This window comes from Zootoca vivipara, chromosome 16 (assembly GCF_965207765.1).
Source record: "Zootoca vivipara chromosome 16, rZooViv2.hap1.1, whole genome shotgun sequence".
Lineage (NCBI taxonomy): Eukaryota > Metazoa > Chordata > Lepidosauria > Squamata > Lacertidae > Zootoca > Zootoca vivipara.
Window position 1 is genome coordinate 7,505,130 of NC_142599.1, and position 15,405 is coordinate 7,520,534.

Sequence of the window (15,405 nt, forward strand, 5' to 3'; positions counted from 1 at the left end):
CCAGACGTCTCCAAGTAGGCCATGTTCTCTGCCTTGCAGTTCAGAGGCAAGAAACACCCAGAACTTCAACAAGAAGACTTTTCCCTTCTTGTTGAGGATCATTCTGTTTCCTTTCTCAGCTCAGATCATCATCCTTTCCCTCTCTATTGCTCTTCTTTACCTTGTACTTTTTCTGTTGCATTCCTTCTCCCCTAAAAAAACAAAATCCCTTTAAATTTTTAAACTCTGCTTTCTTTCCTTTCTTTTCCTTTCTGTGCTCTTTTTCTGGGCCTGGAGTCAGAAGCTCTTTTAACATAGAGGAGACAAGGGAAGCATAAGCTGCATTTTAAGCAAGGGGCAGCTCTTAGCAGTAGTCATAGCCAGCACCCAGGCAGCCATAATTGTGAGACATTCAGTGCCATTTTGAGAACTCAGGGAGCTGGGCCAAGGTCCTTCCTCCAGTCTGGAGGCTTTTCTGTCTCTGATGGTATGCCTGCTTCATTCACTGCCTCTTCGCCCGTTATACCAGGGCTGAACACTTCCATGGCTGTGGAGGAGCAAAGGCAAGGCTGCACATTATCCCGCCATTGCTCCGTGCATGTCAAGTTCCCTCCTCAATTCAGCCACTGCAGAGATAGGGAGACCGAAGAGCTGCTTTCTTCTGTGGACTGTAGCACAGTGGGTGTGAGAATTGCCTCCTATCTCCCCCAAAATCTCAGCAACTTGCTTCTGGGGCCCAACTGTTTCAGGCTTGCCATCAGGAGCCCACCCTGTTTCTGAACCCACAAGTGATGCCTTTGGCACAGTTGCCATTATATCAGGTCTTCTTGCCACAACAATCTGCTCTCCATATACAGTATATTTTTCCTTCTGGTCTCCTCCCTGTCTTGCTGTAACAAATTAAGATTGCTTTAATTCAGCACACTGCACCTGAACTTTCCCTTCCTCCTTTCATGCCTCAACCTAGTGCTCCTTAGGACCTGCTCCCTGCACCACTGCCTTCTAAATGTACCTTGGTTGGCACAAGGGCTCCTGCCCCCTTCCAGGAAGCTAGAGAGCAAGCAGGAGTGAGAGATGCTGCCTCTTTCTCATCCCATGAGAAAACTAAGTATTGAGTGATGAGATTTTGGAAGTTATCTGGGATCCTCTGTACATCCACAGTGAAATAGTTTATACCGTGGTAAACAACTGTTACATCAGTGTAAGAAGGTATCCTTGTATGAATGAATACAATGGATTACTCCTCCTGACTTGTATTTACTTTGAGTATTTACTTTGTATTTATTTTGAATGGACTAAATCAAAGGGTGTACTTGGGAAAGCACCCAACAATTCTAGATACTTGCTATGCTCAACTTGAGCCATTGGTTCTGTAGCTGCAGAACATCCCACACTTTGTTTGGTATAGATTAAGCAAAACCTAGCAAAGTTTGTGCATTATTCTTTTTTTGTTGGTGGGGTGGGGGGGAGAGAGGTCATTTGGTGCTCCCAAGTTACTTGCCATACCGTATATGAATTCAATCCAGTTCAAGGTGACTTGATTTGATTCATTGTGCTACTTTTCATTCAGATGAATTGCAAAGTTTAAACAGTAAATAACCAGAACATTACAAATACAGAATCGTATAGAATAACAAGTCATCAGTTAGACAATTGCAGTCTATAAAACAATTAACAAAACAACTAAAAAATAATCTGAACATTACAAGGCAAAGTCATATTATATGATTAACAAATCAATACAGCACTTATAATCTCTAAATCAATATTATCAACAGTAGCGAAATAGCAACCAAAAAACAAACGTAAGCACTGTTAAATTCATGCACACACACTCCTCACCCCCATGCCCCATAATCTTTCTTTCTATTCAGCTCATTAAAAGACACATAATCCCTGTGGCAGCTACTTCTTTTTGAAGGTTCCTCAGGCTGGGGGTGGGGTGAAACCAACCACACACTGATGGCAAACAAGTCTCTCTCCCCTCACAGTTCCTTTCTCTAGAAACAGCTCCCTTCTTAAGGCTGGAGGGTGGGGCAAGGCAGGTGGGAAAAGCCATTGCCTGATGGCTAGCACAAAGTTTCTCCCCCTCATAGCATGTGTTCCTTAACTTGCACTTGACTGGAATTCCATTCTGAATTGTAATTTTCTTCTATTAAAGGTACGATTTCTTTATTGTGAGTCAGTCTGTGAGAACTGGCAGTGTTGCACCAACCCACTACAATGTAATCTATGATAATAGTGCGCTGAAGCCGGACTACATGCAGAGGCTAACATACAAGCTCTGCCATATGTATTACAACTGGCCAGTAAGTATATGTACAACAAATATGCTTCTTTCTCAGCAGATGATGATATCCTCAAATGAGTTAACTCCTCCCAGGTCCTCTAATAAGCAGGGCTCCTGCAAATCAGGTTCAGAATCTTTGCTTTGGACGCTTGGGGAGGAGTAACTTTCCACTTTTAGTTCTGTTTTGCTTTGCTCCAATACATTTGGGAACAGATGTGAGTTCCAACAAAAAGCTTGTTGTGGGCTCCTCTGCCCACAACCATCCATTCGGGGTGGAGAGACTTTGTTTTTGTAAGGCTTACTAGCATTTCTGCCTGCTTAAGAATCAATAAAATTTTAAAAGGGGGGGGGAGAGAGGCAAAAATAGAGGGGAGAGGGTATCCAAATTGGTAAGTTGACAAGCAAACTAGCTGAATTTGCTCAAGTGTTCCCTTACCATGCATGCTGCTTTTGATTAACACATTAATACACAGTTTGTCTGTATCTGAAGCAGAAAACTGGTTTGAAGAAGCCCACCAAACTATAATTGCACCAAACTATAATTGCATCACTTGTAATAAGACAGTTTCCTTGGTAGAATCATGCATGTGGCTGCATTCCGTTCTGTTCCTCCCACCCAGTGCCGCTCAAATGGGTCTTATAATCTAGTCTGAACCCAGACCACGGTTTGTTTCAGACTGAACAGTAAGCCAGAAATAAACCAAGAGAAGCTGCATTGGGACCTGCTTAGCACGTCAGAGATACATTGATGGCTAAGATGTAGTTTAAGACTAGCTTATTGTGACACACAAACTAGCTCAGAAATCCTGTTATGGGTGGCTTTGATCGATTGAATGCCACTAATGAGAATGTATTAAAATCTGTTTATTTGCAGAACCTCACACAAGGGCCATCACAAAATCATATTACCCAGCATCAGTAGTACATTGTAGCCATGAGCATAAATCCATTGGGATCAAACTGCATTTCTCCAGTTGGGGCCAAATGACATTTCTCATTAAGAAGGCTGTTTGAAAGTAAAACAGTTCTCCAGTCATTCTTTTGAGAGGAGACAGGAGAAACTTGGCACCACCCCTCTGCCACATTCTCAATAGAATATTTAGATTCTTGTTGATTTTTAACTTCTGTTGGTGAGGGCAGCAGAAAGGAGATTTCTGGGTAGATTTCTATCAAGGAGGAATGGAGGAGGCAGCTAAGCTGAATTTGAGATGTACATTTTAATGATAATTGTCCCTGTCTCTTAATCATATTTGTCCTTTGAAAGTGCAACTTTCAGTTTGTGATGTGCCTAAGAGGAGGGCACCAGCTTGCTGTACCTGCCTCCTGTAATGTGTGTGTTTTCTCCATAGGGGGTTATTAGAGTTCCTGCTCCCTGCCAATATGCCCACAAGCTGGCTTTCCTTGTGGGTCAGAGCATACACAGGGAACCTAACTTGTCGCTGTCAGAGAATCTGTATTACTTGTGATCTTACAGGAGAGGATGAAGAACAGTATGGGAAGACAACTTGTATCGTAGACATTTTTCTCCCCTTTAGAGAAGTCTTGAATGTGGAGCTTAAAAAAACGCTTGTTTCATCATGCTATGCTGTTTCACTTAGTATTATGTCAAGCTATTTCTTGTGACTTCAGCAAGATGAATTTTTAGTTGTTAATGTTTTGTTTGATAAAGTGTACTTGGTTTTTTGAACATCGTTCTTGCTAAAGAACCATATATTTCCATTTCAATAAACTGTTAGCACATTAATCTGAATTTATTGGTACTTTTCATCCCAGAGAATGAGTGGACACAGTAAGCTTAAATAGAAGACTTAAGTACTCAATTGTTTCTTCATTAAATATTTGGGGTCAATTAAAATATGTAGTGGGCACAAGATTTTCCTTGTATGTGTAGTGTTGGGAAGCCGTCCAACCTGTTTTGGAGCCATTCTGGTTTTAACATATCCAATTTACATCCAAATAGCAAGTCAGATTGGGCAAACAAAAGTTCTGTTCTTCCCCATTTACATATATAATGGAAAATATTAAAATCTTTTGATGTAACTGCAGCTATAACTATTCTTTTTCACAGAAATGAGTGAGATTTGTAGGCAAAAGAGCCCCCTCCAGAATAGATATAGCCTACCAAATTGTAGCTGGGCAGGGGGGTCCAGCCTCAGACCAAGTGGGCCACAACCAATACTTTGACACAGAACCTGCATGCCATATTGTTAAAGTGTTTGCATTATGGTTATGTTATTTAATTATATATAAATATACAATTAATAGTACTAATATTTGTTAAATTTACTGCACAAACTCAGGGCGAGTCCCTGACAAATCGGTAGATGCAGAGCCCGGCAATGAGGAAGAACCGAGGAATCGTGGGGCAAGTGTGAGATCTTTGGCAAGGGGGAGATTTAAAGAGGCCTATGTCCATCTAAAACCAGGAGCATGTTTGTTCTTCCCCACTAGGCAGGTTTTTGCACACTACCTACCTACCCAGATGGCCCCATATCTCTGCTGCTTCTCCCTATCCCACTGATTCACCTTCCCTGGCCCCCAGGCAGGCCCTTGACCTTTAGGGCAGCACAACTGGGTCTCCCACACTGGGCACCAAGCCAAAGGACACCTCAAAACCTGGTCAGCACTTGACGGGCTTTGAGAAAGACACAGTCCTAGAGCCCTCGCACCTCCTTTCCAAATCTGGGAAAGCACCCCAGGAGCCACTTCCAGTTCCCTGCCCTGCCAGGTGCCACCAAAAGGCCTTGTGGGCTCAGTGTTGGACCACCTTGTTCCAGGGGGTTTATTTCTGAGGAGGTTTGTGTCAAGTTGCACTGCAAATCTGTATGCAGCCTAACTGCAGGAGTGGGGTGGGGGGAAAGGATGCAAGAAAAGTTGACATCTGGTATGGAGAAAAAGTAAAATTTTGGTAAACACCAGTGAGGATTGTAGAGGGCCATTGACACTCACTTGAAATATTGAATGCTTTCATGTCTTCATTTGCATAAAGTGCTTTCCCAAGTTAAATGTTGGGTATGCACATCTGTACACACAGTGGAAATTGTCAACAGCAAGGTCAAAGTAAAATAATGCATGTCTACTCTGTAGTAAGCACCATTTAGTTCAATTGATTTATTTCTGCTGTTTCAGCCAGCCAACAAACAGCAGCAACTGGCTTAGCTTGTGGGCATTGATTACGTCTATTTTACCTTCATGTTTAATGTCTGTTTAGAATGCCTGCAGTTGGAGGACAGTAAATATGTGTGGAGGAAAATGGTCCCCCAGCCCTTGATGGGTGGGAATTACTTACCTGACTGTTTGTTCATTGGATGTATGTATACACATGCATCCAGGCTTCCTCCTTCCAGAAAGACTGAAAATTGATTCTTGAGAGACTTGAGTGATTTCATTCATGATGGGGGAGGCATAAAGGGCCAGTACTGCTTAAGAGGGCTGGGGTGCATGGCAATCTGTCTTAAACCGAAATCTCTTGATCAGGCATAGGCAAATTCGGCCCTCCAGGTATTTTTGAGAATACATTTCCCATCATCCCTGACCACTGGTCCTGTTAGCTAGGGATGATGGGAGTTGTAGTCCCAAAACAGCTGGAGGGCCAAGTTTGCCTATGCCTGCTCTTGATGTTCTAAAAAAGGATGGCTATGCATTGCTGGAGGGTATATTAGAAGACAGACTGGGCTCTTTGGAGTTTCTGAATCCTTGAAGAGCTTGACCCCTTCCTAACTTTGTCAATAAAGAGGCAACAAAGACAAACCTACAAAATATCAAATTTATTTATATAAAATATTTTACACATGAACAACTGTACACATGCACACGCCCACACAATACTTTACCACAAATTTAGGCCAGTATTTTTCTTTTAATTTCATAAATCTAGCACACTAGATTATTTTACAGGAATTTACATTATATTTCTTTGAAGACACAATGGGGAAAAGCTTTGATCATCATATTATAAACCTTCCATCAATTACAAAAAGAAAGGCAGTCTGAAAATTATGTATAAACAGTAAAAAGAATTTACAAATGGACAAGTTACAAAAGAGTAACAGCCAAATATGCCTGCCATCAACTACATAGGGCTTTTTAAAATCTTTTTTCCACCTCCCAAACCGCAATACCAATATTAGGACATAGTATGTAGTGGCAAACGTAGCACTCTTTATCTGTTTTAGTAACTTCTTGCTGGCGATGGTCAGTGAATAACACAACTTTCTCATTGTAGTACTTCCTCACTTTTGTGTCTAGCATACTTCTGAGATCAGTACCAAAAAAATGGTGTCCATCTCAACCGCATTGCAAGATACTTTTTTTTTTTTAGAAAAATTATCTGGCTGTTGGAATACCAAAACCTTTACTGGTGCCAGGACCTACAGAAATATATATATATTTAAAATGGCTTGACTGTGCATTCTCTGAATATTTGTAATGCAGTAAATCTGGCTTTTAATGTACTTGAGAGGTTGACTAGCAGAACTCGTACAGATGTTTAAGAATGCATCTTTGCACAACACTTTCAGACTCCCAGGAATTACATTGGACATTGAACGGAGTCTGCAACACCAATTACTTGATCTTTTAAAATTACCAATGTCTCGGTGAAGGATGGAAAGACAGTTGAATACACAGTACATACAAAGTATACGCTGTATAGTTTAGACAGTACAAATCATTTGTGCATTAATAAGGCAAACATCAAGGCGGAATAAACTAGGAGTTTCAAGACCATTTATTTGTAAAGTTGTGGGTAAATGGCAGAAGAGGGATCAAAGAACCAAGATTTTCTTTCTCCACTTTAAGGGAGGGTAACGTACCAAAATGTATCCAAAGTTGTTAGCTGGAAGAGAGTTGCCTTGTCATAAGATGTTGGTTCTCATGATGTTCCTCAATCCCTTCAGTCTTCCCTTTTATAGTTATTTAAAAATGCATGTTGGCAACACTGCTTTTTTAGTAAGAATGCCACGCTGGTTTGTTTGTTTTTCTCCCCCTCCCTTCCTTGCCATCTGATTTAAGGAACTTGACACCAAACCAGTCAGAGATGTTTCTGCTGATGTCGGAATGTGCTAGGAAATGGCCAGGTTCTCTATAGAAAGAGGTTCAGAATAGTCATGAAAGCCCTAGTTTGTTTGTTTTTTTGAAGTTTTTAATCATTTTATTTTGTTGTTAATAAAAAAAATACATAGATCTGAAGCTTTATAGGTTGTCCAGATGAACACGAAATCATTTCACTGCACCAAGCTTTTTCAGAAGTTTCTTCCCTTTGGAAATCAGCCCCTTTTTCTTTTTCGAGGACAGTTCCCTGCCTCGCCCGGGACTACCAGAACCCACAGATGACGTAGGTGACCCCGTATGGAGATGGACTGTGGGGGATGGTGCTCTCCTTGGTGATGTACCTGTATTCTCAGGAGGAACCTAGTAGGTACATTGTTACAGTTTACTGAATGAAAGCCAAACAACAAGAAAGTTGGTAACATTTTTTGTTAGTTTTTTTTTTTTGGACAATCCATTTTTTTTCTTTAAAGTATGCCACACAACAGATTTAGCTAATTTACCAAAGTAGTGAGAAAAACAGCATATACAGCTGAAGGCTTAAATTTGTGGGTTTTGTTTTGTTTTTGGTAAAATAAATAGTACTGCTTATTTTAACCAGGTGACTCGGAACTGGATTTTGGCCAAAATTAAAATTGCCTTTTCACATTGCGGTACTCTGGGTGACCCTGAGCACATGAGAAAATTGAACTGAGTACTACAAATGCCAAGTTCTATATATACACCAGCCAGTTTCCACAGGGAATCGCCAATTGTGGAGATAATATAATCAGAGGCTTCCCCCCCCCCTTTTTTAATTTTTGAGGTCCATTGGACACTTTTAAAAGAAAAGCAATACTGTATATACATATTTTAGTAAGATGGCACACTGGTTGAAAGAAAAAAAGCTAAAATGAACCTTAATCATAATCAAAGAAAGCTTCGCGACCTTCAATGGTAGTAATGCACACTTTGTATACAATAGGATTGCTTGTAAAATGGCTGGTACAGGGAATGAATACTTCATTGCACAAAGTGCATTGATATGTATGAAAGTCATTCGAGAGTGAAAACTATTGTGAGTGACCACACCAGTCGCAGTGCTTGCTTAATGCTGGCCACCAATTCTTTCTGGCAGCTATGACACTTGGGTGGTCCCTACTGTATCCAGAAAATCTAAATCGGGCTCAGTTTAATGAACGGAACTGAAATGGAAGAAAAGAGGTCGCAAGCTTGCTTTGATCTCAAATCAAGGTCTTTGTCTAATGAAGAAAACAAAAAAGAACCACTTCGTAGAAGCACCCCCAACTTACACCTGAAGATACCATATATATATATTGAGCTCTAATGCATTCATTCATGGGTTTGAGCTGCATGTCTATGTCAACTGTTATTGCATTGATAAACCAAAGAGCCGCCGAGTGCTTTGCAAACATGGGTGTCGGACTGTGCTATTGGAGAGTTTGCATTATTATTATTTATTAAATGATGACTGGAGAAGATACTGCCATAGGCAGACTTTGGGTATATCATTGACCAGCAGAGGAACTTTTAAGGCAAACAGTTTAAGCAGATATTTGAGGTTAATGTGTTCTCAGATACAACCATACCCCTTTCTTTTGATCTACCATACTGATCTGCTTACAGTCTTACACTTACTCAAGGGTGGGTCTGTTGTGCTTTTACCCCCCCTCCCTCTCCTGGAGGTGGGGGGGCTTTCCTCCCAGATTGGCTAACAATGCAATATGCAGCTTCTCTTTGGAATTAGACACTAGGAACACTTTTTTATGCAAACAAACAATACGTCCAGTAAGAAATATGTTCCAAATGTTAAAACTTTTTTTTACGAACATGAGCCCTGAATACAAGGAGGAAGAAAACAGTGAGACAAGTCAATTCTGTTGACATTTTTATGACTATATAGATGCTAGAAGTTGAGGTTTTATTTCAAAGAAAAAGAAAAATACATAGAAGGAAAGTCTGCAACCAACCAGGGCTAATGGTTTTGGAGACATATTTCTCTCTCTGCACATTTAGGTGCTAAGACGGCTGCATTAGATAATGCCTGCTAGCTTGAATTGATATTTTTACTGGTATCTTCAGTTGCTCACTTACGTGAAGGCTACATTGCCTTTTTTTAAGGTGTGAAATGAACACTCTTCTTCTGTTCCCAAGCAGATGAGCAAAGAAATAAAAATATACACAAAATATAATATATAAAAACTGCAGTGATGAAAGAAGACAGAAGTGAGATACTACACATGAATATTCAGAGATGAGCACCTTTGTGGGATACTTGCTGGCAGCGGGGTCGGGGTGAGGACTTTGAATGGTTTGAGTTTATGGTCTACGCAAGCTTGCTGGAGCATGTCCCTCCCCCCCCCAACCCCTTGTTCTGTGTTCCATTTAACACTATAGCATACCTATATTCTGCAGCTGTTTAATAATTGCAAGGCAGAAAAATGCTTGAAAAGCTAAGCTTGCATTGCAATGAACCAAACACAAAACGAATGGTTCGCAGCTAAATGCTCATGACACTATTATACACACTAGTGGAAGAACAAGTTATTTCTGTGTTTATTGGCATTTTCCCCAGCAGCATGTCCTAAAAACAAAAAAATGGATTTAAAAAATGTTGACAAGATGACACTCATAACTAAATCTGATATGAAATATGGGGGGTGGGGAAGGAAACAAAACCAAAAAAGAATAAATGTGTTTTTTGTTTTTCAATGCTTGCTTACCCTTTTTGCTTTTGTACGTATTGGCGTATCTTGAGCATATCGTGCTGGGGCATCAGACAAGTAGACGTCTACATCATCAGGCACTTCTTCAAGAAAGTTTGAAGGAACCAAACCCTTCTGGCCATTAAGTTCACCCTGGAATGTAAGTGGTGAGGTGGGAAGTGATAATCCATATTTACTTAAAGAAATCTTCCTTGCAAAAAAATAGCCACAAATTCCAAAAGTGGTTTCCAAAATAGCTTCAGTAGCACCTTAAAGACCAACTAAGTTTGTATTTTGGTATGAGCTTTCGTGTGCATGCACACTTCTTCAGATACATCTTCAGGTGTATCTGAAGAAGTGTGCATGCACACGAAAGCTCATACCAAAATATAAACTTAGTTGGTCTTTAAGGTGCTACTGAAGGAATTTTTTTATTTTGCTTCGACTCAGACCAACACGGCTACCTACCTGTATCCAAAATAGCTGACAGACAGGCAGGCTTACAAGTTCAAAGACACAGACCAAAAGGGAAATGTAATGGGAGCGAGCGAGAAGCAAGGAAAGGTAGGTATCGATTGTTACAAGTAGGGATACATGAATCTGACCTTTTCGGTTTCCACTTTCCCCCAGTCTTAAGCCCAGTTCTCCACACTTCTACATTGGTTTGCTTTTTTTAAAAGTCCTCATGAAAATCCAGCAGCAGTTTAGTATGCCATTCTTGCAATACTTCCCCTTTTTTTGCGTTTTATGAGCATCTTTGCTCATACATGCATTTTTATTTCTATAGAACCTTAAAAGTTGGAAGGGACCCAAGGGTCATCTAGTCCAACCCCCTGCAATGCAGGAATCTCAGCTAAAGCAGCCACAACAAGATATTCATTCATTTGGTTAGCGTGGCAAAATTTGAAGTTGTTGTTTTGATTCGTGGGTGGTTTCAGGAACTGTGAATTATATGAAAACAAACCAAACCTACTTTCCCTTCCAGCCCTAATTTCAAATTGTAATGAGCAGCTGGGATGGAGTGTTTCTGCTTCCCTTCTTTTTCCTTGATTTCCCCAGTGATAAACTAGCAAACCTTAGTTAGGATCAAGGTTTTCAGAGCCATGTGAGGCATTAACACTACTTTCTCACTGATGAGCAAACCACAGTGAATCGCAGAAGATCCATATGAAAAGGGAAATAATGTAGAAAGTTAAATGCGGCAGATGATCAAATGGGTGGATTACTGAAGTACCGTGACTGATTCACTAGTTTGCTACTCTACCTTGAAGCTACTCCAGGATATGTATCCCCGTGTGTGTAAATATCAGACCTTGCTCAGTGTGCACCTCCAAATTCAGGGTTGTGTATATACTGAGATCCTTCTAATTCCTGGATCCAGCAAAGTCACTTCCTTGACTCAAGGATTCAAATTCCTGAAACAACCAAGCCAGTTTCCTGGTAATGGGCCATGAAGGGAACAAAGGAAGTCGACCTGTGCCAGAGGACGAATGGGTGGTTGCCTCAACTAGGATAGTTAAAAAGGACAGTGGAGAGTTGATGTGAGCTGGAAGCAAAGCAGCAAGCTGGGAAGCAAGACACAGCGCCATCATAGCTGCCAAGTCTCCCGTATTCCCCGGGAAACCCCCATTTTTCCAGCTGTTCCCAGCCGAAAAAATGGATTTTTTTTGTTTTTCCCCAGTTTATTCTGGCGCGGTGGCCATTTTGGAACTGGGCGGAGCATGCTCAGAAGCGACTTTTGATGCTGCTCTGCCCAGTTCCAAAATGGCTGCAGCATGACTTCTGGTGCGGCGGCCATTTTGGAACAGGGCAGAGCAGCATCGAAAGTCGCTTCTGAGCATGCTCCGCCCAGTTCCAAAATGGCGGCAGCGCTACTTCCGGTCAGATCCCTTATTTTTCAGGCAGGGACTTGGCAGGTATGAGCGCCATGATTGATTTCTGTTTGAATCCAAGGCTGCGGGCTCTGGGAGAAGCGAGCTTTTTGGGGTGCTGATGTGAACCTCTCCATCATAGGCTCAGGTTGTATATACGTGTAAATGAACCACATAACCTAGAGACAACATGGTCTCTGCTCTGCCTCATTCCAAAGGAAACAAACCCTGGGGAAGCCCAGGGAACCGAGACACAGATCTAAGAAGCAGGGCCTTCTCTAGTTCTGGGATCCGCCATGTGGGATGCCTTCCCCCAAGGAGGCATCTCAAGCAAGCCCTGAAAGTCTGGTCATTCAGGGCACCAGGTTGAAACTTGGCTATTTTATTGGACCTGACTGATCAGGTGTGTTTGCTGTCCTCTGGTATTTGCGGCTGTTTCCGCTCTTTTCTACGAGTTCCTGCTGGATTTGAACTGTAGCTTGTTTTTTTGGGTGTGTGTGTGTGTGTGTGTGTGTGTTCTTGTTTTTGTATCAGGGGCTTTGACTGGAAAAAGAGCCTAACTAGTCTGCTCTTGCTGGTGCATACAAAGGCAAGGGAGGTGTTCTGGTTCCAAGGGCACTCTTGAAAAGAAAAAGAAAAAGGCTGTTCTTGGTTTGCAACACCCTGAGTGGAAGAGGGTTTGCCCGCCAATGAACGGGCTCAATACTGCAACTGGAACAGAGTAGCGGAAAGAAATATCAACAGGACACTTACATAATAAAAGCCATCTTCATCAATTTCTCCCATGACTGTTATAATGTCTCCTGTACAAAATGTTAGCTCAGCCTGTGGAAAGAGAATAAAGGACAGCATCACCAGGTTTTGCAAAGCGGGGTTCAGTTTTTGACACTCCGTCAAGGACCGCCTCTTTCCATATGAGCCTACCCGGACCTTGAGATCATCTTCTGAGGCCCTACTTTGTGTGCCTCATCGAGAGGTTCGGAGGGTGGCATGATGAGAACAGGCCTTCTCTGCAGTGGCTCCCCGTTTGCGGAGTGCTCCCCCCAGAGAAGTTCGCCTGGTGCCTTCTTATACACCTTTAGGTGCCAGGCAAAAACGTTCCTTTTTAACCAGGCCTTTGGTTGACCTGATCAACATCCCATACCCTTTTAAAACGTGGCTCTTTGGGGGGGGGGAGTATTATTGGGTTATTGCTTTTATTTTTATTTTATATACTGTGATCTTTTTATGTGAACCGCCCTGAAACCTCCGGGCATAGGGCGGAATAACAACAACAACAACAACAACAATAATAATATGTGATGGCTATCTAGCAGCACCTCTGTTTATTATTGGTGAGGTGACTATATCTCCTGCTGCAGAAGATATACATTAGACTAATGTAAATAGACTAATGTAAATAGACTTCTGTATATCTTCTTCTGCAGCAGGAGATATAGTCACCTCACCAATAAACGGGACCCAGGTGGCGCTGTGGTTAAACCACTGAGCCTAGGGCTTGCTGATCAGAAGGTCGGCGGTTCGAATCCCTGTGACGGAGTGAGCTCCCGTTGCTTGGTCCCAGCTCCTGCCAATCTAGCAGTTCGAAAGCACGTCAAAATGCAAGTAGATAAATAGGAATCGCTATAGCGGGAAGGTAAACGGCGTTTCCATGTGCTGCTCTGGTTTGCCAGAAGCTGCTTTGTCCTGCTGGCCACATGACCTGGAAGCTATACGCCAGCTCCCTCGGCCAATAACGCGAGATGAGCGCGCAACCCCAGAGTCGGTCATGACTGGACCTAATGGTCAGGGGTCCCTTTCCCTTTCCCTTTAATGCAGCAAACAACAGGACAAGTCTTGGGGTTCCTTTAAAAACTAAGGTTTGTTATGGTGTGGGCTGCTGCAGGCCAGAGTTTCACGTCATCAAACGCACAAAGTGCAACCCTGAACTAGCAAGCACATATACGCATGAGGAGGAGGAATGTCAGAACAGACATGGGATAGAGCTCAGTAGCACAGCATCTGCGTTGCAGGCAGAAAACCCCAGGTTCCATCTTTCCCTTTTCTGTTTAGTATACTTTTAAAGAAAAGAGGGGAAAGAGAAAGAAGGGAGCAGATGAGATGCAATGGCAGGAGCTCCTTTAATTTTAAGGTCTGTGTAGAAGAAGAAATTCTAAGGGGGAGTTTTTCTCATGCTGGTGTACCAAATCTATCTTCATGTTTTTGGCAAGACATTAACAGCTGGCCCCATGGTGTGAGGTGATGTTGCAGGCGAGTCCCCGATCTGAAACCTGCTGAAGTCTATGCCTTACGCTCAGGGCTGGATTTAGGTTTGATGAGTCTCTGAGACAGGCATGCCCAAAGTCTGTTTCGGGAGCCTAATCCGGCCCGCCGGTTGGTTTAATCCGGAATCCGGCCCCTGTGGCAGTTTATTTCATGGCGTAAAATAGCTCAACTAAAAAAAGTCAACAATGTTGGTCGGCCCTCATGCATGTTCACTTCATCATATCTGGACCTCTTTGAAAAAACTTTGGACACCCCTGCTAAGCTACTGAAGGTAATGGGGGCCCTTTATATGCCCAGCTGTCGTTTGTCAACAACAAATTCTCACTGATTTTTCTGTTGAATATACAGGTATGCTATAGTAAATTTTGGATCTATTAGGTATCTAAAGCCATATGCCACTGTTGCTGAATGTAGGTTTTATTTTATTTGTTTATGATTTTATATTTTGGAAATGTACATCCAGTTTTTTCCCCTTTATTTTTTTGGGGGGAGGCCAAGAGAGTGGGATCCTAAGCTATAGCTTCTTTAGCTTATACAGTGGTACCTCTGCTTACGAATTTAATGCGTTCCGAACGCACATTTGTAAGTAGAAAAAAATTGTAAGTCGAATCCCATAGGAATGCATTGGGAGAAAAAATTCGTAGTCGAAGCAACCCTATCTAAAAATTTGTAAGTAGAAAAAACCGCATCCAAGATGGCGGACGGAGCTCCATTCGTAAGTAGAGTTATTCGTAAGTAGAGGTACCACTGTACAGTACATAAATCTGGCACTGCTTATGCTATACCTGGTCGTAAGGAAGTATTTTGGGTGGGAATTCATTTTAATAGAAGCAAGTTCCTTTTAAAAAAATCTTAAGTTCAGTTCTGAACACTTTTTTTTTGAAGCAATCTGAGGTTGGTTTTGGGTTTTTTTAAAAAAAAAATCATGAAAATTATTCAGCATTTCAGCGCAAATTTCTCTTTAAAAATGAGAGTTTTCCCTAGTAAAATGCAGTTACCATCTTTTTCCCAATGTCCCCCACCCCCAAATTTATGCAATTTGTAACCAGTTGGTTAGCTGGAGAACTGCACCACGCAATTTGGGCGGGTGCAAATTTTGAAGGAGGGCTGTGTTGCTGCAGTTCTCATAGTGGGAAATGCAAATTTGATTGGCTTGGCTTCAAATGTGAACTGAATCTGATTTCTCCCCCATCCCTGCTTCTGACGACTGGCAAGGCTGGCTAGGGCTGAGAACTGGAGTTTAACA

At 41.9% G+C, this 15,405-nt stretch overlaps 2 protein-coding genes across 33 annotated transcripts in view; one reads left to right on the forward strand and one right to left on the reverse strand.

Annotated features, from left to right (window-relative positions):
* Positions 1-4,019, forward strand: part of PIWIL1 (piwi like RNA-mediated gene silencing 1) — a 57,333-nt gene extending 53,314 nt beyond the window's left edge. For all 13 annotated transcript variants that reach the window (XM_088659561.1, XM_088659556.1, XM_088659562.1 and 10 more), the window contains 2 exons: positions 2,141-2,288; positions 3,619-4,019. In XM_088659561.1, the coding sequence (XP_088515687.1) occupies positions 2,141-2,288; positions 3,619-3,735 (265 nt within the window). In that variant the 3' untranslated portion in view covers positions 3,736-4,019. The remainder of the gene's footprint in view (positions 1-2,140; positions 2,289-3,618) is intronic.
* Positions 4,020-6,021: 2,002 nt separating this feature from the next.
* RIMBP2 (RIMS binding protein 2) overlaps positions 6,022-15,405 on the reverse strand; it is a 286,403-nt gene continuing 277,019 nt past the window's right edge. For 16 of the 20 annotated variants that reach the window (XM_088659580.1, XM_035097548.3, XM_088659571.1 and 13 more), the window contains 3 exons: positions 12,648-12,719; positions 10,042-10,176; positions 6,022-7,681 (listed from right to left, as the gene is read on the reverse strand). In XM_088659580.1, the coding sequence (XP_088515706.1) occupies positions 7,490-7,681; positions 10,042-10,176; positions 12,648-12,719 (399 nt within the window). In that variant the 3' untranslated portion in view covers positions 6,022-7,489. Of the gene's footprint in view, positions 9,903-10,041; positions 10,177-12,647; positions 12,720-15,405 lie in introns of all 20 variants that reach the window. The other 4 variants (XM_088659581.1, XM_088659579.1, XM_060269718.2 and 1 more) reach the window with 3 other exon arrangements.